The following is a 25,434-nucleotide window of genomic DNA, read 5'->3' on the forward strand; positions in this document are numbered from 1 at the left end:
TGCGGCCGCCTCCGCCGGGACGGCCCCGGGAGCGAGCCCCGCTGCAGCCTGCAGCAAGTCCCGGTGCCCTGAGACACCTGCGTTTCTTCCGAGGGCCGCCTCAGCTGCAGGGTAGAAAACGCCACAAAGTTTCCGTGGTCTGGAGGGACTTTTAAAGTGGTGCCGGCTCTTGGCGGGAGGCTGAGTGCGCCGAGGTAGCGGACCGAGCCCTAATCGCTCAAAGGCACTGCCGTAAGCACAGCTGTTGTATCTCGTCACCAGGGCTAATCCATAGCCCAGTGTGGGTTTAAGCCTGCTGTGCCAGTTTAGAGGGCTTGACTTCAAGCCACGTCCTCCTCCTGGTACCCTCTCCGCTCGCCGTGAGTCCGTCTGTCCGCAGGAGCAGCGGGAGCGCTGGTGCCCAAGGTGAGGCGGGATGGGTGGGCAGGGAAGAGAAGGGAAGGGGCCGGGCCCCCCGACAGCTCTCCCAGGCTGGGCTCGGGCACGGCTGCCTGGATGATGGATAAGCGCGGGGTAACTGGTTATGTAAGGACAGGCAATCGAGGAGGAAAGCATGGTTTATGCTGCCTCATGTTTATGCCATATTTAAAATCTCTCTGATTAGACACCCGCCCTGCTAAGTGTCTGCAGGCTGGAAGTTCAGTGTTTGTCAACCCCAGGGAGGTGCCACGAAGGTCGGTCAGACAACTTCTGAGTTATGGCAGTGTAACTGAGGCTAGAACACACTGTGCATCCCCTAGTGCTGATACATTCATTAAAACCCATGTCAGGACAGTGCTGCTCATGGTCACAGAGGCTGCTCTCTCTGTGCCTGCAGGTGGGACATGCAGCTATTGCAGGGTGGAAAGCATGAGCTTTCCCAGAGCTCTGCCAGTGCTGTGAGTGATCTCGATAAAGACAGGCTTAAGTTTTCAAGCTGTAAATTTAGCTTTCTTCTTTTGGTTGCTAATTTTAGAACAACGTATATTTTAAAGTAGCTTCTGTCACAATGATCAAACTTAAACTCTGGTCTTAGTGTTCTGCAGTACAGAGAAAACTCTGCAGTCAGAGTGGGACTTTGGGGACCTTTGGTCAATATTCTTTCTGGTAGATACCATAACTAAGGTTCAGTCCTGAACAGAAATGTACAGGTGTCTGTTAAACTGCATTCTTGCCTGTGATGCAATGAGTTACTCCTGCTTTCCCAGAGGAATCAGTCCTCAGTCTGGATGGAGAATGCACATCCCACCTGCCCATTTTCACAGCACTTAGTCTGGTCTTCACCACAATATATGAATAAAAATACTTCAGAGGACCTGATGCCAGGTGGAATATGCCTTTGGGTCAGAGTTTCAATCTCTTTATATAACTCTATATATGAGTATCTGCAGTATTAGAAACTCCAATCTGTGACATTACTGCCCCTTTAATAACATTGTGTGGTTAGTAGTAGAATAGAGAAAGATGAGCTGGGGATCTCTCAGAGTTTTAATTCTGAAAGCCTTTTGTACTAGAGCCTTCCATCAGATGCTATTACTGGTTTATTGCAGAATACTTTTTTTCTGGTAGTTTGGATGATTTTAATAACAGAAAAGCTCTGGGTCTGTGCTACCTTCTGAACTCTCATTTACACAGCTGAATGAATGGTGAAGAATACTTTACATCCCTCTGTCCTGACTGGAAACCTGGCTTTGTAGTCTGCAGAGATCAAAGCAAGGTATAGAATTGAAGGTGTGTTTGATCCACCATGGCAAGATCTGAGCAATATATAGGAGTTTTAATAACAAGTCAGTCAAACAGAGCAGTTCATTGTGCTTTAACTTCCTGTCTCCTGTAGGTTTAGGTAACAGTTTAGTGTAAGTTGTATGACAGAGTGCTTTTATGGTTGCTAGTGGAAACATTGTTTCCAGCGTGAGTGAGATATTGGCATGAAAATAATCCTGTTTTTTAACAAAGGGAACTCATTTGCTTTGATAAGTAGACAAACTGCAAAGTACTGCTCTGCTTCATGAGCAGATTTGAGGAGAACCCACCCTTTTGCTTTTGCAGATAACACAAAGATTATCTTCTGTAGAGTGCCAGGCATTAGGAGAGCTCCAAGCTATTGGGCCCTTCCTTCACTTTTTCTTTAAGACTGGATTTTCCTCTGGAGTTAATCAACAGAACTCTCATTTATTTCAACGAGACAAATCTGTTTTACATTTGTGCAGCTTTGCTGTGGATCATGAAGCCGTACCTGTTAGATCAGCTGCCTTTCCTCATGGTGTTTGGTTAGTGACTGCAAATCATCTTCCTTATTCTTACCTGAACTTGGGGCCCAGTCTGCACTAAATTCTTCTTTCTTTATCCCTCTTGCAATCAAAAGGCAGATGTAAAATGCATCAGATACACTCGTTTTCTAGAAGATTGAAACTCTAAGAATGTATTACAAACTACACAAATACTGGGGGAGATAAGAGCAGTATTTTTCGTGTGTTCTCAATTTTAAAGGCTTTCATTAAAAAAAAAATCTTATGAGGGCTACCAGGTGTAGAAAATGTGACATAGTCATGTATTTCATCACTGTTGTGGTATTTCCAGAAGGCCACTCAACCTTTCCTTTGATAGAAAGAGTACCACTCAACCTTTCCTTTGATAGCAATAGTACCACTTTTATTTCTTTTCTGCCCTGCAGCACCTCTGGTTTGCTCTGAGTCCCTCTTGTCACGTTTACCTGGCGGTGATGGTTAGTCATGCACCTGCACTAAAGGCTTAAGTGACTTGTGACTCTGTGGCAAGGACAGCAGACAAGAGCCAGTGCCTTTCTGTAGTGCTGACAGTGCCAGCCTGCTGGAGCAAAGGGAATGCAGAGCAGGGGCTGCACGCCGAGCAGCAGCACGGCTGTCCCGCTGCTTTGGGAGCGGCTGTCCCGCTGCTTTGGCACTGGCTGTCCCGCTGCTTCGGGAGCAGAGCTGGCAGCAGCAGGCGCTGGCAGCCCGGGGCAGGCAGGTCGGACCTGAGCACAGCCGTGCTGGGACAGACAGACATTGCCTGGCATGCAAGGGCCTGCTGGGTGCCACAGTGCCCTGTCACAGCTGGCTTTGCTCCTGGACACTGCTGTGAGGCTGTCCCCAAACTCCTGGCGCCACGAAGGTGTGACAATAGGGCTGCATTTAAAGCATTCACTTCATCCCCTGTGCTTCTGTTACTCAAAGCTCCTTGCTACTTGTAACAGGGTCATGTACCTGGAAACGTGTTCACCACTGTGAGTTTCAATTTTTTTAGTCCAGAAATAGCCTATGTCCATCACAACAGGGGATTCTGTGTGCTTACAAAGCAAAACACAGGTTTTCTGCTGTGGTATATACGCAGACCCCTGAATGTCCTCCAAAGTTCTGTCTCTCTATTCTGCAGGTCAGAATGAGGAATGCTGCTGTGATAATATCATGATATTTGCATTGCTTTTAAACTTGATTGACAGGCTCTACCTACTGCTTTTTCAGCATTAATTGTCTCACAGCATCTCAGGCTGAGCATCTCTTATAATGATTTCCACTGAAATTACAATCACGTGGCAGGTAGCTGTAAACACCTTAGCCCTCCATGTCACTGAACAAGAAAGCAGATTCCAGACACAGAGGAAGTAGAGTTCTTTGGGCCTGGTAAGATAAAATTCTCAGTATGGAGAGAATAAAGGCAAGTAACTTAAAAAAAAAAAAAACAAAACCAAAAAAACCCCAAACCACAGAATATCCTGAGTTGGAAAGGATGGACAAGGATCATTGAAGTTTAGCTCCTGTACCTGCACAGGACATCCTGAAGTGTCCCACCATGTGCCCAAGAGAGCAGTCCAAATGGTTCTTCAGCTCTGTGAGGCTTGGTGCTGTGACCAGTTCCCTGGGGAGCCTGTGCCAGTGCCTGAACACCCTCTGGGTGAAAAACCTTTTCCTGATACCCAACCTAAACCTGCCCTGACAGCTTCAGGCCATTCCCTTGGGTCTGTCACTGGGCACACAGAGAAGAGGTCAGTGCCTGCCCCTCTGCTTCTCCTTGTGAGAAAGGTGTACACTGCAGTGAGGTCTCCCTCAGTTTCCTCTTCTCCAGGCTGAACAAACCAGAAAGTGGTGGAGAATGGAGAGCAGGGATTCTTTAACAAAGCTATGGTGGACTATATAAATAAAATTGAGGTGTTGGCAGCAGTTTCTTAGTTAGAAGTTGCTAAGAGTCTTTGGAACAAAAATTAAAATATCTTCATAACAAGAGAAATAGATTTTGAGGTTCATCTTTGATGCTCTTGCTACTTAATGCTACTCCATGCAGATAGAACCAGCAGCCAAGCCATGACCACAATTTCTGCCTGAGCAGCTGTTAAACATTGCATCAGTTAGCACAGAACTCAGAAATGGGGGTAGCCAAACCAATTTGGAGTTGCAGTCCAGGCAGGTACTCGATACCTTTTGGCATCTGAAGGACACTGGACTTTCCTGGACCATGTAATCCAAATCTTACTAAAGAGATAAATAATTTAAAACAAATTTTAATGTGCTCTGCAGTTTGACATTATCTCTTTTCCCCATGACTATGTGTCTTCTAAAAAGTACAGTTATGGGGACAATGTGGAGATTGGACCCGCTTTGGAAATAAATTTCCTTGTTTGTTACCCTGTGATCTGGCATGTGCGGAAAAAGGCAAAGTGGGAATCTTGCATGAGCAAATTCTGCTCTCTGACTGTAGCTATAAGGAACCACCACCCACAAGAAGGGAGGGAAGGCATTTCCCAGCTCCTCAGCCCAGTTTGTTGGCATGCTTTGACTGGATGATGATGGATTTCTTGGAAATCTGTCTACGGCTGAGTGACAGCCTTTCTATTGACATCACTGGATTATGGATTAGGCTTCTCTCACGTAACCCCTTTAAGGCTTCTCCTTCTGCTCCTGCACAATCACCACACCCCCAAGGCTCTTGGAGTCACACAGAATTGTCAGCAGCACTCCTGGACTGTGAAGGCAAAGGCAAACCACAGGAGACTTGTCCAACAGAGGACATACCTTTACAGAGAGTCCTATTCTACTCTCATTTTTATCATAATGCACATTTCCCACCCTCTGCATACTCCTCTCCTATCCTGGAGGGCATTACAAGCTGGGGGCCAGGAGAAGGATCGATGGAAATGAATATTTTATTCTCAGAAGTTGATTTTCTATACACTAAACTGGCCCTGCTGATTGACTCATAGTTTAAGACTGTAACAAGTCTTAGCAAGGGGTGATGCAGCCCGGAGGAGCCTGTGTCTGTCAGGTTGGATGAACAGCCTCCAGTTGGCCAAAGACCAGCAGGCCAAGGAAACAGACTCCCTTTGCTGGTGAAAGGGCTAGGAAGGGCTGAAACCCTGTGTAAAGAAGGTGAAAAAACAGATAAGGCATGTGAATGTTGATATTTCTGATGGTTCTTTGGTGTGTTCTTTGGAACAAGAAGAGGAAATCACATGGGGAAGCATGTGAGAAGGTACAAACATGGAAGATGAGGTCAAATTGTTCAGAACATGCCCCGAGAAAAGAATGGAGAAAGCTGCAAAGTACATGAGGAGAAAAATGCAGGAATTGCTGACAGTGTAGAGAACAGTGTAGGAGTTTTGAAGAAAGGCAAAACTAACAGGAAACATTTGCATGAAAAACTTTCAGCAAGACTTACTAAAAATTACTAAAGTTTGAAGCAACCCCTCAGAGACTGTGAGGGAGAGAGAGGGGGGGAGAAAGCCAGGTATTCCAGACTTTGGTATAGCTAAGGTAAACATGTGCTTGAAACTCTGTGAGGTGGTTGGTCAGACTTGCAATCAGCAGTGACCTTCTAGGCAAAGATCTGGGGTCAATGTCACCAAAGTATCAAACCCCAGCTCTGTTTCTGGAGTGGAACTTACATAAACCCCTCAGAAATTTTGGTTGAATCACACCAGAGATGTTCATCAACTGGACTGTGTCAGCTCCCAGGATAGCCTCTTAGAAGGAATTGGAAAATGGACTAATTGGGCAACAGAAAGATCTGTATTCAGCTGGGGCTGTAAATTTGTCCTTTTCCCCAGTAAGAAGGTCAGGCTGTAACTTTTGCCTTTCTTTAGTCGTCCACATCTTGCCAACAGTCCTTTGAGTTTTCCCACATGGGAAAGCCATTTTGAGTCAGTTAATGATTAGCCTGCCTGTGAACTTTAAATTAAAACCAGCAGCCACAATTAATGGAGCCCACAGTATCTTCTGCAGGCTGCTAAGAGCAGTAGTGGGAAGAGTGGTGGCTTGTTGAGCCTGCTAAATAGACATGGCCAGTTGCCAGCTCTCAAAAAGAGGAGGTGATGGATGAGAGAAGGGAAGGAAACAATCTCATACAAACAGGACTCCCTTAGGAGCAGCCAGCACAAGCTGCCAGCGTGCATGAAAAACTTGCATGGGATTTCCCTTCATTTGAAAACAGGCTATTTCAGCTGCAGGTGAGGTGCTCTTCTCATCTGGAAGCAGACTTTTATGGCAGTCGAGTGAAAGCCCCATTTGGGGTCAGAGGTATCCATGTTCCCATACCAAAAGCAATTCTGCCTTTTACCAGAGCTTTCTGAAAGCTCTGGGACTGGGCACAGCTCGGGTCCAGCAGGCCTTGGTAGCAGCAGACAAGGTATCCAAGATATTTTTCTGTTTATTCTCTGTAATGCTAGTGCTAGGTAAAATGGTTCTCATGCAGGATGCCTTGCTTTGAGGGAGACCTGTGGAACTAAAAACCATAAATGCAGTAAGAACAGCCCAGGCTCATGCAAAATCCAAGTCTCCTTGCTCTCTTTCCCAGTCTGAGCACTAAATTCCCTTCTTGCTCCTCTTCTAATGAAACAGCTAGTGAGCTAGGAGTAGCTGGAAGGGCATTCCTCAGTTGTAATGCTTTATACTGATTTACCCCTAATGCCACTGAAGTCAGCAGAGTTAAACCAGTGTGAAACCAGGTCATAGCCAGAATTAAAATACAGAAGGGCATGTTCACCTTCATCAGATAAAAGCACAAATAGAAATAATAATGGTACCTGTAGCAGCTTACAGAAACTACTGTCATCACAGAAGCTGAAAAGAAACAGGAGACTTTACATTATTTATAACAGCTTGTGGCCTGTTTTGCCCCTCAGTTTTGTTAGGGATACACAAGGGGTGAGCAGACCAATGAAAAGCTCTTCATCCTTAATGCTGTGTGATGGTGAGTGGAGGCACCATGTAGCAAGATCCAGGTACCCACTGGAGTGGCAGGGTCACTGATTTGACCCTGTGCCTGGGCTCCAGCCTGAGCCTGTCCCTGTGTCTGAGCTGAGACCAGAGCTCTGCCTGCTGCTGTGGGAGCTGCTGGCTGGAGTCACTCATCCTGGCCATGCACACAAAGGGAAGCACTGGCTGCTCCTCCTCCTCCAGAGCACAGGAATGAGGCAGGGGCAGCAGTACCTGCAGGAGCTGCTGGCTGTGACTGCTGTCACCAGGACAGCCACAGCTGATGCTGCAGGGCAGTCACTGCAGCCATCTCTCCTGTACAGGCACTGCAAACCAGCCCAGGTGTTGTCATCTTATTGCAAAGCTCCCACATCTTCTTGGTGATTTCTCATGGGCATCTCCTCACAGCACTGACTCCTCCACAGCTCAGACAGCAAACTCCATCTCTCTCCTCACCCAGCTAACCCACTCTTCTTCTTTTTGGTTACAGTTGTGGCCTGTTAAGGGCAGGCCTGTTCCTAACCTCTGGTAATTCGTGCAGCTGCAGCTCCTCAGGGGTGAGATTACCTTCTGCACTATATTTTCTTACATTCTGTCCCCCCACCCCCTGGTGCTCCTGTTTGCAGGGATGGAAGATCTGTGCCTCACACTCTGAGCTAGCTGCAGCTGTGACCTGTGGAAGCTTTCAGCCCTTTCGTGTCTGCCTTCTGAAGAAACTGGTATTGCTTGCTGGGAGAGGTAGGGTGTAGGACTAGAGAAACTAGTCCTTTCATGCAGTTTGGAAAACTTCCTGATTCTAGAAAAGTCTAAGCATTAGAGCCTGGAATAATTTCAGATGTGGGACACTGTATAGACTATTCAGGTTTTGGGAAGATTTTCCTTTAATGGTGTGATTTATTTCCAAAGTATGAACACTTTTGAAAGAGAGCAGGCTACTTTAGGATGAGGGAATGATGCATGGAAGCATCTTTTCCTTGCAGTCCTGGCAGAATGATGTGGATCACTTCTCATCCAGGGAGTCTGGGAGCTCATGGCTCTCAGCTCTAGTGGGAGTACTGTGTAGTTATGAGCTTTTGGTGATTTTTATTGTCACTAAAGGTGCAAGCTTAAATGAAAAGCATATTTTTCCTCACCACTTCATGTCTGTCTGTGTCCCAGTGGTGAGGATTTTCTCAGGCCTGCAGAAGCAGACTCTTTAATCCCTTGCCCTCATGTTAACTTTTGACGCCACGTCCTGCTTGGGCTGCTGCCAGAGGAGCCTTTCTGTAATCCCAGCTGCAATCCTTATTTGTGCCACCCCTGCTCCCCAGGGGCTAATGGGAGGGAGCAACAAGGCACGTAAGTGCTCAGTGTGAAGAAACAGATGCTGTTTTTCTCCTCTTCAGCTCCCCAGTGCCTGCTTTGGAGTCCATTGTGTTTAAATACAAGTACAATAGGTAATAACTTTGTTCCATGCATTGTCCTCCTGAAGGGACAACATGAAGGGATTGGCTGGGTGGGGAGTTAATTCCATCTTTCTCTGAGCTGATTGATGCAGTTTGTTCTGTCTGCTAAGTACTGGGTTAACTCCCAGCAGCAGAAACCTCTCACTCAGAAGTAATAACAGTTTGAACCTTGGTATGCTTCTGCTTCCCTCTCAGAGCAGCCTCAGTTCCCCCACCACTGGGGGTGGTGCTGAAGGAGTGCTCCTGCAGCAAGGCAAATAATTGGACTTGTAGAAGGTGGTGTAGCCTCTGCTGCATGCAGCGACACATTTGCTAAATAATGGTTAAAGCTCTGTCTGGCCTTGTAGCTCAGGCTCCTGTGAGTGCTGCCCAGGCAAGGCGAGCTCTGCTGCCGATGTTACAGCAGCAGGAGCAGCAGCAAACCTACCCAGGTGTGTTTGGTTTGTGTGGCAAGGTTTTGGTGGTGATGGGGGCTACAGAGGCGGCTCCTGTGGGACACTGCCAGAAACTTCCCCCATGCCTGACAAAGCAAATGCCAGATGGCCCCAGCAAGGACCCACTGCTGGGCAAGGCTGAGCCCATCAGTCCAGCTGGCAGCACCTCTGGGATAACAGGTCTAGGAAGGGGAAAAAACAAAAGGGAGGCTATGGGAGGGCAACAGGTCTAAATACTGCAAGGTCAGTGGGGAAGGAGGGCCAGGAGGTGCCTCAGAGAGTGGAGCAGAGATCTCCCTGCAGCCCACGGAGGTTCAAGGGGGAACAGAGAGCCCCCTGCAGCCCATGTCCAAAAGAGGTTGTGACCCCACGGGAAGACCACAATGGAAGAGGCTCCTGGCAGGACCTCCAGGAGAGAGGATGCCAAGCTGGAGCAGGTTTGCTGGCAGAACTGGTGACACCACAGGGAGCCCACACAGGGCAGCCTGTTCCTCAAGGACTGCACTCCCTGTGAGAGACCCAGGCAGGAGCAGTTCATGAGGAACTGCAGCCCATGGGAAGGACTGACACTGGAAAACTTCATGGAGGACTGTCCCCTATGGGAGGGACCCCACACTGGAGCAAAGGAAGGAGGACCTCCCCTTGAGGAGGAAGGAGTTGCAGAAATGATATGTAGTGAACTGACCACAACCCTCATTCCCTATCCCTCTGTAGTGCTGGGTGGGTGGGAGGAGGTAGAGAATTTGGGAGTAAAGCAGAGCCTAGGAAGGAGAAAAGAGTGGGGGAAGGTGTTTTAAGATTTGGTTTTATTTCTCATTATCTAACTGTGATTTGATGAGTAATAAACTAATATTCCCACGTTGAGTCTGTTTTGTGCCTGACAGTAATTGCTGAGTGATGTCTCTGTCCTTATCTCAAACCATGAGATACATTTAATACATTTTCTCTCTCCTGTCCAGCTGGGGAAGGGAGTGATTGAGCAGCCTTGGTGGGCATCAGCTTCCACCCACTGCAGCAGGTCACAGAGGAGATCTCTAAGGATCTCCTGGCTAGAATGTAGCTTCCAGCAATCCTTTGACTCCATGCACTGGGTTTTTACAGGTGGGGTTGCTGCAAGGTCGTGCCCTCCCACGAGGGTTCAGCCAGGCAAGCCCAAGCCCCGTGCGTGGGCAGGAGAATGTTTCCCCAGCCCAGCCTGCAGGAAGCAAGGCATCCTTGTAACCTGGCCTCAGGTGGCAGGGCTGTGACTCACTTTAATGACATGCTGAGAGGAAGTGAGGGTGCCTCTTCATCCTCTGTCTCACCCTCTGAGCGAGCTGGCTGCTGCAGGTGAGATTTCTCAAGGTCTCAGGATCTCTGCTGGTTACAGTGACCCCGAGATGCTTTAGAAAGTCTCTTTTCCCAGCCCAGCCATTGAGGAGGAGTCAGAGCTCTTCTGTTCTCGTTCTCAAGGTTGTTTATTGTTTCTTGTCTATAAAATTCTTTCTCTGACCCGCCACAGGTCTGTCTGGCAGGTCAGTTTGAGGCACACTGCCTGCCTCAGAGGCAGTGTTGTCTTTTTATACTAAAAACTACGTGTACATTATTTACAGTAACTTCCCAATAACTATCACCTATGTTAGACAGAGAGCTTCTACTCTAAACCAATCTAAAAGTGCCAACATCACCCAGAAGATGGAGGCTAGGAAGAAGAAGGAAAAAGGACAAGGCATGCCCAAATTCCTCCATCTTGGGACCCTGAGCCCCCACTCTCAAAACCTCAACAATCTATTTTTCACCCCGTGACAAACTAACTATTATTCTACCTAAACTTTCTTGACTTGTAATTCTTTGTATAAAGGTTGGTAATTTTTTCCATGGGTCAGGATCAAAGGCACAGGGGTCTTGGGCTTTGTGCCAAGGTCTCTGAGCCCCCTGGGCAGGGGCTCGAGTCCTCCAGTAATTCAGTCTCCTGCTGGGTTCAGGTTTGCCCGAGCAGGCTGCGTGGGCCAGATAGCTCAGTCATTTATGGGACAGACTGCACCAATTCCCAAGCAGTTCTCAGCTGCTGGCAACCGTAGCAAGCTTAAGGGATATCAGCTCTTTAGTGATTATCAGCTCTTTGTGATTCCAGCCCTTAGCTTGCTAAGAGCCGCAGGCAGACAGACCCAGAGCAAGAGAGGAGAAGGCCATCCTGGTGTTCCACAGCGATGTCTTTATTGGGTGCTCTCTGAAGGTTCCAGTGACAGCTCGTCTAACCAGAATATGCTAAAACAGCCCATTATATGGGATACAGGGGGATCAAAAATTGTCCAATAGCAGGGGTTAAAGGAGAGTGACCTATGGGGTTACAGAGAGATAAGCAGGGATCCAAAAGCGGAAGACAGGGGCTTCTAGCTATTCACCATTGTCAGGACCCAGGACATCCCTCTGGCTGTCCTGAGCGGCCAAGACCCCTGCCAGGGGGCTCATAGACCCTGGCACAGAGCCCAAGATGCCTGTGGTTTTGATTATGACCTGTGGAGCAAGTTACCAACCTTAGATGAAGATCTGCAAGCCACAACAGTTCAAGTAGAATATTAGTGAAGCTATCACAGAGTGGAAAAATAGATCTTAGGGTTTTTGGTATGGGGGTTCAGGAGGCAAGATGGAGGGATCTGGGCATGTCCAGCCTTTCTCTTTCTTCTTCTTGGCCTCCATCTTCTGCTGTGATGTTGGCACTTTTAGATTGGTTTAGAGTAGAAACTCACTGTCTCACATAGGTGATAGGTATTGTAAAGTAATTGTAAACATTGGATATGTAATTTTTAGTATAAAGACATAAGACCTACCCGGGGGCAGGCAGTGTGCCTGGACTGTCTTGCTGAGCTGACCTTGGCAGGGCAGGAGAAAATTTTTAATAGATAAGATACAATAAACAACCTTGAGATGGAAAAATGAAGAGCCCTGACTCCTTCTTCAAGCACCAGGCTGGGAAAAGAGACTTTCTAACTTTTCTCGGGGTCACTCTGACCAGCAAGAGATCCCCACATACCATGACTTGGCAGTTCCTACCTTTAGGCCTCTGCTCTCCACGGGGCCCTTGCAGGCCCTGTGCCTGCTACACCCCAGGGCAGCCAGAGGAATTTCCTGGGTTCCCACATCAAGGTGCCAATTGGACACCAATTATTTCCAAGTGGTTATCCAGCAGCAATTTTAACAGCAGACTGGAGGGGTGAGGGGCTAAGAGTGTTCTCAGCTGAGGTGTGTTGATGATGGCACTGTTCTTTTTCTCTCCCTCTCCACCCTCAGCCCACTCCCAGCAGAGACACACGGAGCACTATGTCACTGGCATCCTGGTTCAGGTGGAACGAGCCCCCCAACCGCATTTCCCAGAGGAGCCCCACAGAGATGGTGGTGGAGACGCTGATGATGGAGCTGAGCTGGCAGATGAAGCAGGCGGAGAAGCAGCAGCGCGAGCGCGAGAACGAGTACCGGCGCATGAAGAGCGGCGTGGACTACGGCTGGCTGGTCAGCTACCCCAAGCACAGCTACGACATCAGCCCCGGGGAAAGGCTGCAGCTGGAGGACATGTGCACCAAAATACACCCTTCCTACTGTGGGCCTGTCATACTCAGGTACTGTGAAAGATGGGATGATGAAGAGCTTGCCTTTCCCCCTTTCCTCTTTAGGATGTGTGAGGAGAGAGTGAGAGTTGCTAGAGAGAGAGATGAGAGAGCAGAACCAAAACGTGGCATCTTGTATCATGAGTCGTGCTGGGATAGTGTCTTTGTGAAAGAACAGAAATCTAACCTTTTAAGTCAGTTTAACATCATTTCCCCCAAGAAGTTCCAGAATGCTATTTCCCTCTGACATTGGTTGAGTGCTTCATGCTCCTGAGTAGCCAGAGCAGCATCACCTTGCCTGATGAACCATCTCAATATTGTGATGGGGTTTTTTTTGCTTCAAACTTTGGAATCATAGAGAAACTGAGGTTTAAAGGGACCTGTAGAGGGATGTACTTCCACCTCCTACTGGAGTAGGGCCACCTTCAAAGTTAGATCAGGTTGCTTAGGGCCTTGTCCTGTCCACTGTTGAATATCTCTGAGGGTAGAGGTTCCACAGCCTTCAGAACAACTTCCTTTGGTGTTTCCCCCCTCTTACTGGAACCTTAGTTCCTGGATTTAAGCTGTCCAGCAGGTCTATTGAGGCACTTGTCCCCAGTGTCCAACCCAGCCTAAAGGTGCTATTCTTTTGTTCAGCCTGTGAACCAGGTGCTCCCAGAGAATGTCTCCCTTCCCTACCCTCCCTCTTACCCTAGACATGGAGTCATGGGATGCAGGTGGGGATGAGCTGGTTTGAATAGCCAAGTGGTGCTTCTGACTTCTGCAGTGTAGGTGCGCACAAAGCCTCTCTTGCTGTTGAGCCTTTCAAGTGCTACCCTTAGGGTTGCTGCCTGCCAGCTGAGTGACCTCCTGTGAGAATGCCTTTAGAAACTGATCTAAGCCTGCTGTAGCATGCAGACTGGAAGGGAAAGGTGTGGCTCTTTTCCTTTTAGGGTGGCTGTTCTAAGATAAACTCTTATACTTGGCACAGTGAAGGCAAACTTGGCAAAGTGAGGAACAGTGACTCTGCAGTGCACCTTAGCCAAAGCAAAGTTGTGAAATGAGCCTTTATGATCAACTTCCCCTGCTCCAACATGTTCTTCAGTTGGGATTAGAGTGAGCACAGTCCTTGCAGGACACATACAAGAGGGCTCTCAGCACCCTGCAGTCCCTCACTGCATATGCTGCCTCCTGTTTTCCCTTGAACAAACAACGGCCTCTGAACTGCAGCTGCAGAAGTGCTGGAAATAGCTGCTCTTCTGTCTTACAGTGGATGTAGCCAAGAAAGAATGCCCAAATCACCTCTCTAGTCCTCATTTTCCTTGGGGCTGCACCTTGGAAGCAACCTGGCACACAGAGCCTTGGCTCATGCAAAGGTGGCCATGATGGCAGAATTTGGGATCATTCAGTGACCAAGACTTCTCCAGTGAAAATTTGCTGGGAACAGCACCTGCCTTGTGGTTGTATAACTCCAAGCTATGCTGTAAACAAGCCACTTCAAACCCCTGGGATTCAGAGCTATCTTTACCATCCCCAGGGCCTGTCTGGCTAACAGGTTATTTCCATGGCAGCAGGCTTTGGTTGCTGGAGCAGGGAGACCCCAAGGTTCATCCTCTTCAGGAAAGTATTAAACTGAGCCATATACAACTTGCTGCTCTGCTATTTATTTTTTGTTTAATTGATACAGATGATGCAAGATGTCTGATTTCAGTGCAGCTTGTAATGGTTTTTCACTGTTGCTCAGGACTCAGCATACTGATGGCAGTAGATAAATGTACTCAACAACGTTGGTGGACTCTGTGTGGGTGATTGAAGAAGGCTAAAACCATCCTCTTGAAACTCCTCTTACAAATAGGGTGCTGTCATAAACTGTATTACACTGTGATTTGAGAAGTGGCATGTTTTATAGAGCTTGCATTGCTTAGCAGAGCCAAACTAAAAAAAACCCTGAGGATTTCATAACCCTTGTTGGTTCAGTTCTGTGACTGAGAAGGGGCTATCACAGGCAAAGAAATAGTGGGTTGTGTCAAAGGTCTGGCTGATCTCATGAGCAGTCTGCATGTGATCAGTGGCATCAGTGTAAGGAAAAGAGCAAAGGACAAGGAAGCAAATCCAACAGCAGGGACAATTACACCTCATGTATAGCATCCAGCTTACTGTGCCTTGTAACTGGGAGACTTTTGGAGCCACAAGTGGACCTTCTATCCATAATTGGCTGATGTGGCTTTATCTTTCAGTTGTTTAGATTATGGGAGCTTTTCTCTTTTTGAACACATGTAAATTTATAACATTTTGGCACCCTGTGGCAGAGCTCCACTCCTGAACTACAACTCTGTTACAAAAAACTGTGTTTTGCTTGTCTTAAGCTAATGTGTGCTAGTTTTATTCAATAATCCTTTCATCTTTTGCCAGAAATGTTAAGAGTTGACCCCTCTTCTTTTCTACCTTCTAACTGAGAGCTCTGTCATTCCATGGAATTTTCATTGCTGGTGAGGAAACAAAGAAAGAGAATGGGGCTTGCCATGTTAGGAGATGAAAATATACAGGGGAAAGAAAGAAAAAAAGAAAGAGCCTGCAATTTAAAAGAAAGACAGCCAAAATTGGATAAATTTCTCTTTTCAGAAAGTGAGATAAGATGGAGATTTTAGTAACTTCCCCAAAATTCCACAAGATGAGTACAATAGGAATGCAATGAAACCTCCACATTCCCAGTGAAGTACTTTAATAATAAGATCATTGCACTGCTGATGTGCACTTCTCTGTGACTTCCTAATATGTAGCAGCTTTTAGAAAAATCTTCCACCAAAAAAAAGTTTGTAAGTTTGCATTGGGAAATTCAAATGCAGAGCATGTACCCTACCAAAGTCCTTGGCTCTGACTGAAATCGTAAGCTTGATCCTTTCCCTTCCACTTTAGCTATTTGAAGAGCTGAGGTCCTTTTTGAAGTCCTTTTTGCACTCAACAAGCACGTAATTCTTAAATTACACAAGTAGCAGGCATCTTGCAAGACTGCAGAGTTTGTTTTGTTTGTGTCCTGCAAAGTCTCCTGCTTTGTGAGCCTCTGAGTTCAGAGTCAAAGCCAGAACAAAACATTTTTATGTAAGTTGTCAGAGATGTCACTTTGTTCTCTAAAGGTCTAAATGATTATCCAAATTGTCCTTTTCTGTGGGTACGGGCTCATTTACTGAGAGGCAAAGTTCCTCCAGATTTGTTTCTTCAGATGTGGAGGAGGCTGGAAAGGAGCACTTCACAAATGAACAGGGTTTTTTCAGATCCAGATTGCCTATTTTGCATTTTGGGTCAACAGAAACTTCTCTTTGAGGCTCTTGGAATTCTGGAAGGATTCAAATACACTGCAAATAGCATCCGATATCTGGAGACTCTGATTCACCTCATGCAAATAAAGCCATTGCATTCAGGAGTAACTTTGCTTTAGGTTACTGGGTTAGAGATCTCTGTTTCTTTAAAATTAAATCCTGGAGCCAGCTGAGGGAAATGACAGTGAGTTTGGTGAGGCCTGTAGTACCTATCTGCCCTGGTTAAACTGAACAAGTAGAATAGTATGTTGCCAATAAAAAATGCTGGATTTTTTCCCATCTTTACTCAGAGCTTTAACCCTAAGCAGAGCTAGTTAAAGTCTGTTTAATTTCTTTCCGTTTCAGCAAAAGTGAAACAGTTGGTTTCTGTCATCCTGTGCCCAGAGGGAAACAAAAGACTCCCTAGTATGGAAATGTAAACCTGCATTTTGGTGATGTGAGTTGTTATCAATATCACAGGCTAAGGACTGTAATTTTATAAGGATTGTGTATAGCTGAAGTGGCCTTCCTAGTAGGACTTAATGTAAAACAAATGACTAAAATCAGAAGTGGATTTATTTACAATTGCAATCTTAAGTTTGAGGTGATGTGACATGAGTGTTGCAATTAGTGTGAATGCTGTAATTCTTTGGGAGTCAAGGAGCCTTTTCTAGCAAAGCTGTTCGAGTGTTACCCTAGAACCAGAATTACTGCTCAAAATGTAGATTCAGGAGTCAGCAGCTAATTATTAGCACTAAGCAACCCCACATTTTCTTTGAATGACTAAATCTACTTAGAGCTCCCCATTCAGACAGGCACTCAGGAATACCCTGAACTATAAGCACATTGTTTAAATCCATGGACTTCCGTTGGATTTAACAGGTCTTTAAAGTTCAGGCTGTACTTAGGGAACCCACTGTACAGGGGACCTACAGAATAACACAGGCAGGTGACAGTGCTTTAAAAAGCAGTGCCAGGATGAGCCAAGCACAGCAGGATTCTTGAAATGTGACAGCCCCATAAAGCAATGAAAGGGACAAATTTGTTTGAACTGTGATTCAAACACTGTCTGGACTGGGGAATGTGCTCATCCCTGTGTATGCCACTTCATCCTCCCCAGGTCTGTGCTGGTTTTTGTCAGGTCTCAGACTGTGTGACGTGCATGATGTATTCCAGGAGAGCTATCAGCACTTCCACAGCTTGAACCACAAATAAGAGACAGAGGTCTGCTTTTGTGATGAGTAAGGGAACCCTGCTGAGGTGTTTCTGGACATGGTTGTGCAGTTGCCTAGTTTGAAACTGTCCCATGCAGAAGTGTAAGGGTGTTAACCTGTGGTAGAAGACAGATGAGCCTTGTGCAATTTTGTGTTCCTAACCCCACTGAGCAGCTTTGTGTGGAGTTTGTTTCCCAAGATACAAGGCCATGCTCCCTGATTCCAGTGTTTTCTGGTTTTATATACTGGCTGTTGTGTGCAGAGAGCAGACTGCTGGAGCATCCAGCACATCAGCTGGTGTTCACTGGTAGCTGGGGAAGATGGCTTTGGTTATGTGTAAGTGCCTGCAGCAAAACCATCTTTTTTTTCTGATACACAGACTGGTTTAGCTGGAGCTCAGCCCTGATAACCTGTCCATCTTTTCTGTTGAGAAATATTTGTGGTGTGCACTCCTTTAGGATTTCCTACATGAGCTTGTCCCTTACACAAACATGCTGGTACTGAAGTTAGGTAGGCATTATTAAAGGGGTGAAGTTAGTTCATCCTGTTAGGGGAGAGAAAAGGATCCCCTTTCCCTTCTCCATCAGAATCAGGGTGGCTTTACATTGTGTGACTGGCAGACAGTCTTTTGGATTGCATTCTCTTTGTTTCTTAGACCTGCTCAAATCCTTACAAAGTAGTTTTGGTGCTGGTCCTGAAAAGTTAGAGGTAAATCTTAACAGCAGAGTTGATAAAACTAAGCTAAAAGAGTGCAAACAGGCAGACAGCTGTGCAGGTGGAAAGCTACCCTGATTTCAGAAAACTGTTTCAGCTGGATTGATTGGGAGTATTTTCAGCAGCCCAGGGCATTAGCATTAGAGCTCTCTGCTCAGGGGGAATATTTGGTGTCATATCATCCATCTCCCCCTGGTACTCAGAGCCAGGCACTGGCGCAGTAATAGCCTGATACAACCTGCTCCCTGCTCTGGAGCCACAATCCAGCAGTAGGACACACAGCCTCTGAAAGTGGAGGCAGTGAGGAGGCCTTTTGGGCGCACAATTGCCAATACAAAAGAGGAGGATGTAATTATATATATATATAAAATATGATAGCACCTCTCTTTAAAACACGCATTGAGATAAAATAATGGAATGTCTCATTTTAGTTCACCTCTGCAATAGAAATCCTTTGAAGCTGCTTTCCCTGGTATAATAATAAGAATGTTGTGAAGACTTGAGTTTCTATGGACTCACCTTTCTATGCTTCAAATAGGATAAAAGGAAAAATGTATTTATTGTGAAAACTGTATTTTGGGCTCTTTGATAATGCAACTGAAGTGCCTCCTCAAAAGGCAGAAAGGAAGTTTGCAATGTCCAACAAATCCCAGTTCCTGCTGCTGTCTGCTAACCCTCAGCAAGAGATCATCTCTTTAGTGCCTCCTCAAAAGGCAGAAAGGAAGTTTGCAATGTCCAACAAATCCCAGTTCCTGCTGCTGTCTGCTAACCCTCAGCAAGAGCTCATCTCTTTCCCTTCCAGGCTCTGCACAATTCAGTTTGGCATCACTGTGCCAGTACTTAAACACCAGCATGAACTACAGCACCTCAGAGGCTTTTTGCACCCAAACATTCAAAGTTTTCAGGTTTTTGGTGAGGGGGCAGGGGAGGGAGATTAAGAATTCATTGAAAGTGACTGAAACAGTTAAGGAACATTTTGGTGACTTTGGAAGGTTTTATGTCAAACTGCACTGGCTGGACAGTGGAAGGGACTGGTGCTTCTGCTGACACAGTTCCCTCAGTGAGCAACACTGGGGCCCCCACAGCTGTACCTGTAGCTGCCAGTACTTGCTGGGAGGGAAATATCTGCGATACAGCTGGGTATCAAGGTGTGTAGCCAATTTCAGGCCTCCACAGTCAGAGTCAAACTACATAAGCATACAAAAAGTCTTTCTGGTTTCTCTTTGGCTTGCTTTCTGTCCCTATTATCTTGGGTATCCTTTGGCACACCATTAAGCAATGCAATTCTGTATGTGCTAAACTCCTTCTTACATTCCTGGGCCTTTTTAAAAACCCAAGAGACAATACCTTATTCAATCAGCTTCTGCTGCATTGGGCTCATTTAAATACAGTCCTTCTGTTTTCCATCCTTGTTCAGTTCTGTTGAAGGAAAAGATCAAAATGCTTACCTTATACACTTTAGCTTCCCTAAACTAGTACTTCACTAAAATCCAGTATAAATACCTGTATTTTAGTGAAGTACTAGTTTAGCTCTGTGTCTGCTTGCACGTATAATTTTACCTTAAGGACTGATTATTTATTAGAAGAGCAGCCATATTACCACCTGTCACAAATGTGTACTGTTACAGAACAATCAGGATATCTATGTGACCGGAGGGTGAGCCTTGGGAATGGCTCCCACACTGTCCAGGCTGGGGACAATTCACCCAACAAGGTGTCAGGAATGGCACAATCTCTTCATTGCTCAGCCAGTGGCCCAGCCAGTGGCCCATTCAGTGGCCTCAAGAAAATTATTCTGCCCTGCATCTTATCTTCCCCACCTGCAAAATAAATAGTGGCAATTCTTCACTTCCTTGGTATTAAGCTAGGTTGATAAAATTTTAAAAAACTCCATTTTGAGCTCTTTGCTGAGAAGGTACTGAAATAATTCAGAGTTATCTAATTAGATAAAGCATTGTTCTGCCAACCAAGATGTTTTCAGCTGAGCCAGTCCATTATGTTACAGAAATTCATAGAAGATGAAACACCATGGAAAGTTAAATACTGAAAGACTACCAAAGAAAGTGACTGGATTTTCCTTTGTCTAGAGGCCATTGGGTAATGCTATCGGGAACAAGAATGGAAAATAGGGGAAGTCATGTGGGGCTTTCCCTGGTCTACCTTGAGCTTCTGGTAAGCTGCAGTTCAGGGACTACCTCGAGCAGTGATGTGCATTTGGACAATCACGTTTAATCAGCAGTGCTGGGGACATTTTCCACGAACTTGTCCAATAATTTTGTTTCTTAAGCTATTAATAGCATTGAGTTCTGGTTTAATAGGTGTGGTGTGAAAAGAGCACTTCCTTCTGTTTCAAACTTGCCTTCTAGCTTTGTTTGGTTCTCCCTATTATTTCTTGTGCTTATAAGAAACAGTGATTCATCTCTTCCTTACATTCCCTGGCTTGCTTGTGATTTTAGAGACCTTGGGCATATCTTCATGGCCCCTCCTTGTTGTTGTTCCCTTCTGTGCACGGAGTCCCATTTAGCAGGAAAGTGCAAGTTCCAAGCCTAGCAGAGTGATTTGGCAGCAATCTGGAATTTGATGTTTTTAATCAAAGCCGTGCCTCGACTGTGCTTCCAGGTTCAGGCAAGTGGTTGCGGAGTACGAACCAGAGGCGCAGGAAGTATCCCGGCTCTTCCGCTCCGTCCTGCAGGAAGCTGCTGAGAAGATCAAAGAGGAGGAAGAGGCCAAGAAGCTTGCAAGGCAATGGAACACAAAGAACAGAACCAGCCTCTCCTTAACAACATTTAAATCTCGATCCAGGATCTCCCCATTCATCAGTGACATCAAGACCATCTCTGAGGATGTGGAACGGGGCACCCAGCCCAACAGGAGGGTTTGGAGCATGCCAGAATTTCGGAACACCAAGGACTTCTGACTCTATACTAAATAAGGTTTTTAGACACTGATCTTTCAAAAGCCCAGTTAACCCTTTTTTAACTCTACTGTTTCTTCTTTTTTCCATCTCTCTTTTCCTGCCTGTCTTTGTCTTGGAAGCTGTGTCTGTAGTAACTGCTGCTGATGCCTGCAGCCTGTGACACCATTTATTACCAAACATGGTAGCCTTTCCTGTAACTCAGTAGCTGTTCAGTAACCTTAAGGACCTTAAGGCTCATTTACTATCTCATTTTTATTACTGCTTTCTTGTGGAAAATGAATTAGTTTTGCTATGTGTGTCTTCTCCCTTTCCCCTCCAGCCTGGATGTAGTTATCTATAAAAACTTTTGGCTCAAGCTACTGAGAGCTGTTGGCTGGACCAACCTTGCTGAAAGCAAGACAGCCACTTAAATGAGTGGGGCTTGCAGGATCAGGCTTGTGAGCTACAGCTAGTATCTGATTTGGAACTAAACTTCCTTTTCTAACTAATAGTCTTCCTCAGTGCTACAACAAACTTCACAGGTAACCTCAGCACTGCTCTTGATCTGCTTTTTTGCTGACAGTTCACAATCCAACCCGAGTAGAAACAGACCCAAGCTTTTTGAGATTAAAGACCAATCATATTCCACAACCACCAGTTTATGCATGTTCAAATTTCTTGGGTACTTTCTCTTTTGTGCAGACAGAACCCCCAAAACTTTGCACCTGCAGAGCAGATAGAAATTTATCACCCTGCTATGTAGATACACAGGTGGATACCTCAGTGCTGTTTCAAGTGCTGTTCTGGGGCCTCAGTGCTCTGTGTTGCTAAGTGCTCCACCCTACACCCCAGAAATAAATCAGAAATCACCCTACACCCCAGAAATTAATGTTTATGGCCAAGCCTGAAAGAGGGCTGAAGTAGAATACCCATGTAAAGGGAAGAGTGAAGGGACTCAGCATTCATCTCCAGGGCTCTCTGTACAGTGGCAGCAGTTGAGGTCATGTGAACTTTTTGCTGCTGTGAGTGACTGAAGTGCTCTGGCAGATGAAGGTTCTTCTGAGACCTTGAAGAGACAGAAAAATGCCACTAAGGAAAAGCTGCTAAGGCCCTAACTCAGCATTGGCAGGGAGAACTCTCACCAGCAAAGGAAACAGCAGGGGACACTGTGAAAGTCAAGTGTCCTGCAGAGAACCCAAGGGCTAGGATGCTTTGTGGTGACCGAGGGGAGATGGGGAATGAAGAGAGGGACTTGCTTGGATGGCTGGCTTCTGGGGTTTCATCTCAGTGGGGTACAGCCTCCTGGAGGACCCTGTAGCTTTGTTGTTCTTTTGTCCGTTTCCAGCTATTTTTCCCTGGGGATCTTTGCAACAGCATGTGGGTTCTACAGCCAAGATTAAAACCCTCTGAAGCTGTGCCAACTCTGGGAAGAATTCCAGTGCATGAAATCTATCCTAGACTAGAAATGTGCAGCTTCTTCCAGAGATGGAGGAAGGCAGTGTAAAACAAAGATCAAGATCAACCCCCTAAGAGCTCTCTGAGACTGGGATTCTGACTCTTCCTCTCTCCCCTCTGGGCTATGTAAGATTGAAGACAAGGAATTCTTAGCAGCAGCAGGCTGCAGTTTCTATCCCTTGGTAATCATTGCTGCCAGCAACCCTCCTAGGGACAGAAAGCAGCTCAGTTTTAATCAAAAAGTCAGGGCTTCCCAATACAGCATCCAGTTTAGGACAGGCTATTCCAAGTTTAGGTCAATGAGGGAGAGTTTAAAGCCTTCTTACAATCAGCTTAGTGTTTTTCAGCCATATGTCCTTGTGAAGTAACCTGATTGTGTACATGAAGTAAAAACCAAGGCTAGACATACTTAGCATAACCTTAGCTGTCTAGAAGATGTAGGATCTCTAGCAAGGGGTCACCACAATTTGCAGAAACAATTCTTGTTTGGAAAAGAGTCAGCCATATTTTTTTATATATATTTGCAAGCCACTGTATGGTACTGAAGACTGAGTTCATGAATTTCATGCTGCAGCTCTGTATTCATTTTCTTTGCACTTATGTTCTGTTTGGCACCTTCAGTATTGACTGCATCGATGAGATGTTTGATGGACTGCTGGGAGACACGGGACCTTCTGCCTCACTGCCACACAGCCCTTTGTTACAGCACAGTGTCAGTAGCATGCTCACTCTTTCTTTAGGAGAATCAGCAGTAAGTACCTGCCCTGCAGCAATGTTCTAAGCCAAGGAAATCCCAGACGGGTGTTCACACTATCACAGTGGCCTCTGATTGTGCTGTGTCCTTCATTAACAGCTCCCAGCTGGCAGACACCATTCTGATGTAGCCAAAGAGACAAAGCTGACCTTTGGTCAAAGCCCTGCATGTTATGGAGGCCAGGCTGGGGCACTGTTTGTGACAGCTGTTTTGCCTCAACTTACCTATCATTTATAATTCCACAATAAAATGTAATCCAAACCCTTGAACAGTAGTATCACTCTCCCTGTACCCCTTCTGGAAGTTACACTGGGTTCACAGTAGGATCTGATGGTACAGGGATATTCAGATACCAAGCTATGAGAGATCTATTCTATTCCATGCTCTCTAGTCCTCTTACAGGGGTAGAAATGTTTTCATGTTTGCCTGCAGCCAGCTGCTTGGAGACTGACTGTGAGCTCCTGCATTGTGTGTGCAGCAGCAGGGACTGAAGCAGAGCTGGGAGGTGATCAGGGTGCACGACTGCTGCACTGTTTCTGGTGCTCATTTTTCTTAGAAATGCTGTACACTGAACCTTAAATGATCCTTTGGTCTCAGCATGCAGCAACAACTGTGCATTCATGTTTGCCTTGTCCTAATACCACATTTGGCATGGCTAAATTAGTGTCAGTTCAAATGAGGAGCATGAAACTCCTGACTGTCCCCACCTACTGTGCTATGGTCCATGGCACTGGGCACACAAAGCAGGCCAACCAGATTGTTTCTGGCTAAAGCCAACCCAAATGATCCATTGCAGGTGGCTCACAAACCATAAATCTGCACTAATGGTGGTCTGAAACAAACTCTCATGAAACTTGGGTAGTGTGAAAATCAGATCCTCATTGGTAACTGTCTGACTCCAGAGCTCTGTTCCTCCTGGGCTGCACTACTTGCTAGTGTAGAAAAACAAAAAAAAAATCTTGATGAGACCCTCTGATCTGTTTTTAGCACCTCCTGAGAACTTGTCCTGTGTCTTAATTCTTTAAGGAGAATGAAACATTAACTATCAGCACATCATCATTAACAAGCAGAAGTGAACTGAACAAGAATCATTCTCAATCCTCACACATTCTTTCAGAACTGAGCAAGGCTTTTGGTATTAGCTCAGAGCATCACTGTGGCCCCATTGCTGACAGTGTTGTGCTATCCAAAGGACACTGTGACACCCAGGAAGAAGCAATCCTAGACTTGCTATGCCTGCTAATAAGTAATGGCAGCAGGTCAGCTACACTGCCCAGCTTCCAGGGCTGGCACTCCTTAGAGCCATGGCTCTCCTGAGGGAGGCTGTGCAGCCTAGAGATGAGCCTGGCCACGGGCTGTGCCAGCCAGAAAGGATGTGCAGGCAGGGGCTGAGGTTCCTCACCCACAGCAGCTCAGAGTTCAGGCAGCTGTCATGCCATGGGGAATTGGAGTAAGCTCTGAGGGAAATACCTGTCTGCTGACACTGCACTGTTTATACATTTCAACACAGAACCTTGGAGAATTAAAGCAAAGCTGTGGAATATAAACCAATTTATTTGTACTTGTTGTCTCTAATTAAAGGTCTCCTGAAATATAATCTGTCTATATCTAGCCAAACACAACAGCTGTTCCACTGCCCTACCGTGTATATATCAAAGCAGCAAGGCACCAATGCTAAAGGCACTTATCTAAACAAAAAACCTTCATCCTCTCTCTACAGGTACACATGCAACTGCCCACCTTCTATCTTGCTATCTCTGCAATCAGATCTCAAGATATAAGGTGATAAATAACCAGGATTAAGCAATTGCAAAGGTCTGAAGTTCTCAATGCAAACATGGTATTACATGGTCTGCAGGTACAACCTTGAATCGAAGTCTTCACCAGCATGAACGTGCTTCTGAGCATGTCTTACATGAACCAGTAACACCACAAAAGGAGATGACAGGAGAGACAAAGTGGGTGTTTTGTCTCCAGATATTTTTGACTCACTCTGTTGATTCCATACCTGATCCTGTGTACTGGAACACTTCAATATCAGCAGATGGCCCCAGATGGCTCAGAGCTCCCTGTGCTAAGCAAGGTATATACAAAGCATGCATGTGTTTTTAACAAAAGGGAACCATTTTTTCCCCACATGAGGTATTACTGAAGCATGAATTGCATTGCTTAGCACATTCTGCACATCAGTCAGATGAGTGGTTCCAAAAGGGGACTGTGTGAGTACAGGAGGTTAGTAAACTACAGTGCTCTAGACACAGCCTAGGGCACAGTTACTCCTTGCCAGAAGCTGTGGACAAGCAAATCTGTGTTGTTGCTTACACCACTTCCCCCAGACACTGCTACAGGCCTCTCCCAGAAGGAAAACTACAGTTTGACTGAATGGCTCTGATATTGAGCCATTTGACTCTGATATTTGACTCTGATATTTCTGTGTCCTGCTGCACCTCCCTGCTAAAGGATATGGCACTGCAGTTTT

General features: G+C 46.0%; 1 protein-coding gene across 1 annotated transcript; it reads left to right on the forward strand.

Annotated features, from left to right (window-relative positions):
- The first annotated feature begins 41 nt into the window (after positions 1 to 41).
- On the forward strand, positions 42 to 24,440 carry RD3 (retinal degeneration 3, GUCY2D regulator). Its single transcript, XM_031060839.1, has 3 exons — positions 42 to 405; positions 12,334 to 12,659; positions 20,470 to 24,440. The coding sequence occupies exons 2-3, from the start codon at positions 12,364 to 12,366 to the stop codon at positions 20,765 to 20,767; spliced, it is 594 nt and encodes a 197-aa protein (XP_030916699.1). The 5' UTR covers positions 42 to 405; positions 12,334 to 12,363; the 3' UTR covers positions 20,768 to 24,440.
- Positions 24,441 to 25,434: the final 994 nt, after the last annotated feature.

Source organism: Geospiza fortis, unplaced genomic scaffold, assembly GCF_000277835.1.
Source record: "Geospiza fortis unplaced genomic scaffold, GeoFor_1.0 scaffold41, whole genome shotgun sequence".
In the NCBI taxonomy this organism is placed as follows: Eukaryota; Metazoa; Chordata; class Aves; order Passeriformes; family Thraupidae; genus Geospiza; species Geospiza fortis.

What these genes read in the sequence shown, in the direction of transcription:
- RD3 (XM_031060839.1), top strand. Translation starts at nt 12,364, where the DNA reads ATGTCACTGGCATCCTGGTTCAGGTGGAACGAGCCCCCCAACCGCATT. An exon ending in TGTGGGCCTGTCATACTCAG is followed by an intron (nt 12,660 to 20,469) that starts GTACTGTGAAAG and finishes CTGTGCTTCCAG; the next exon opens with GTTCAGGCAAGTGGTTGCGG.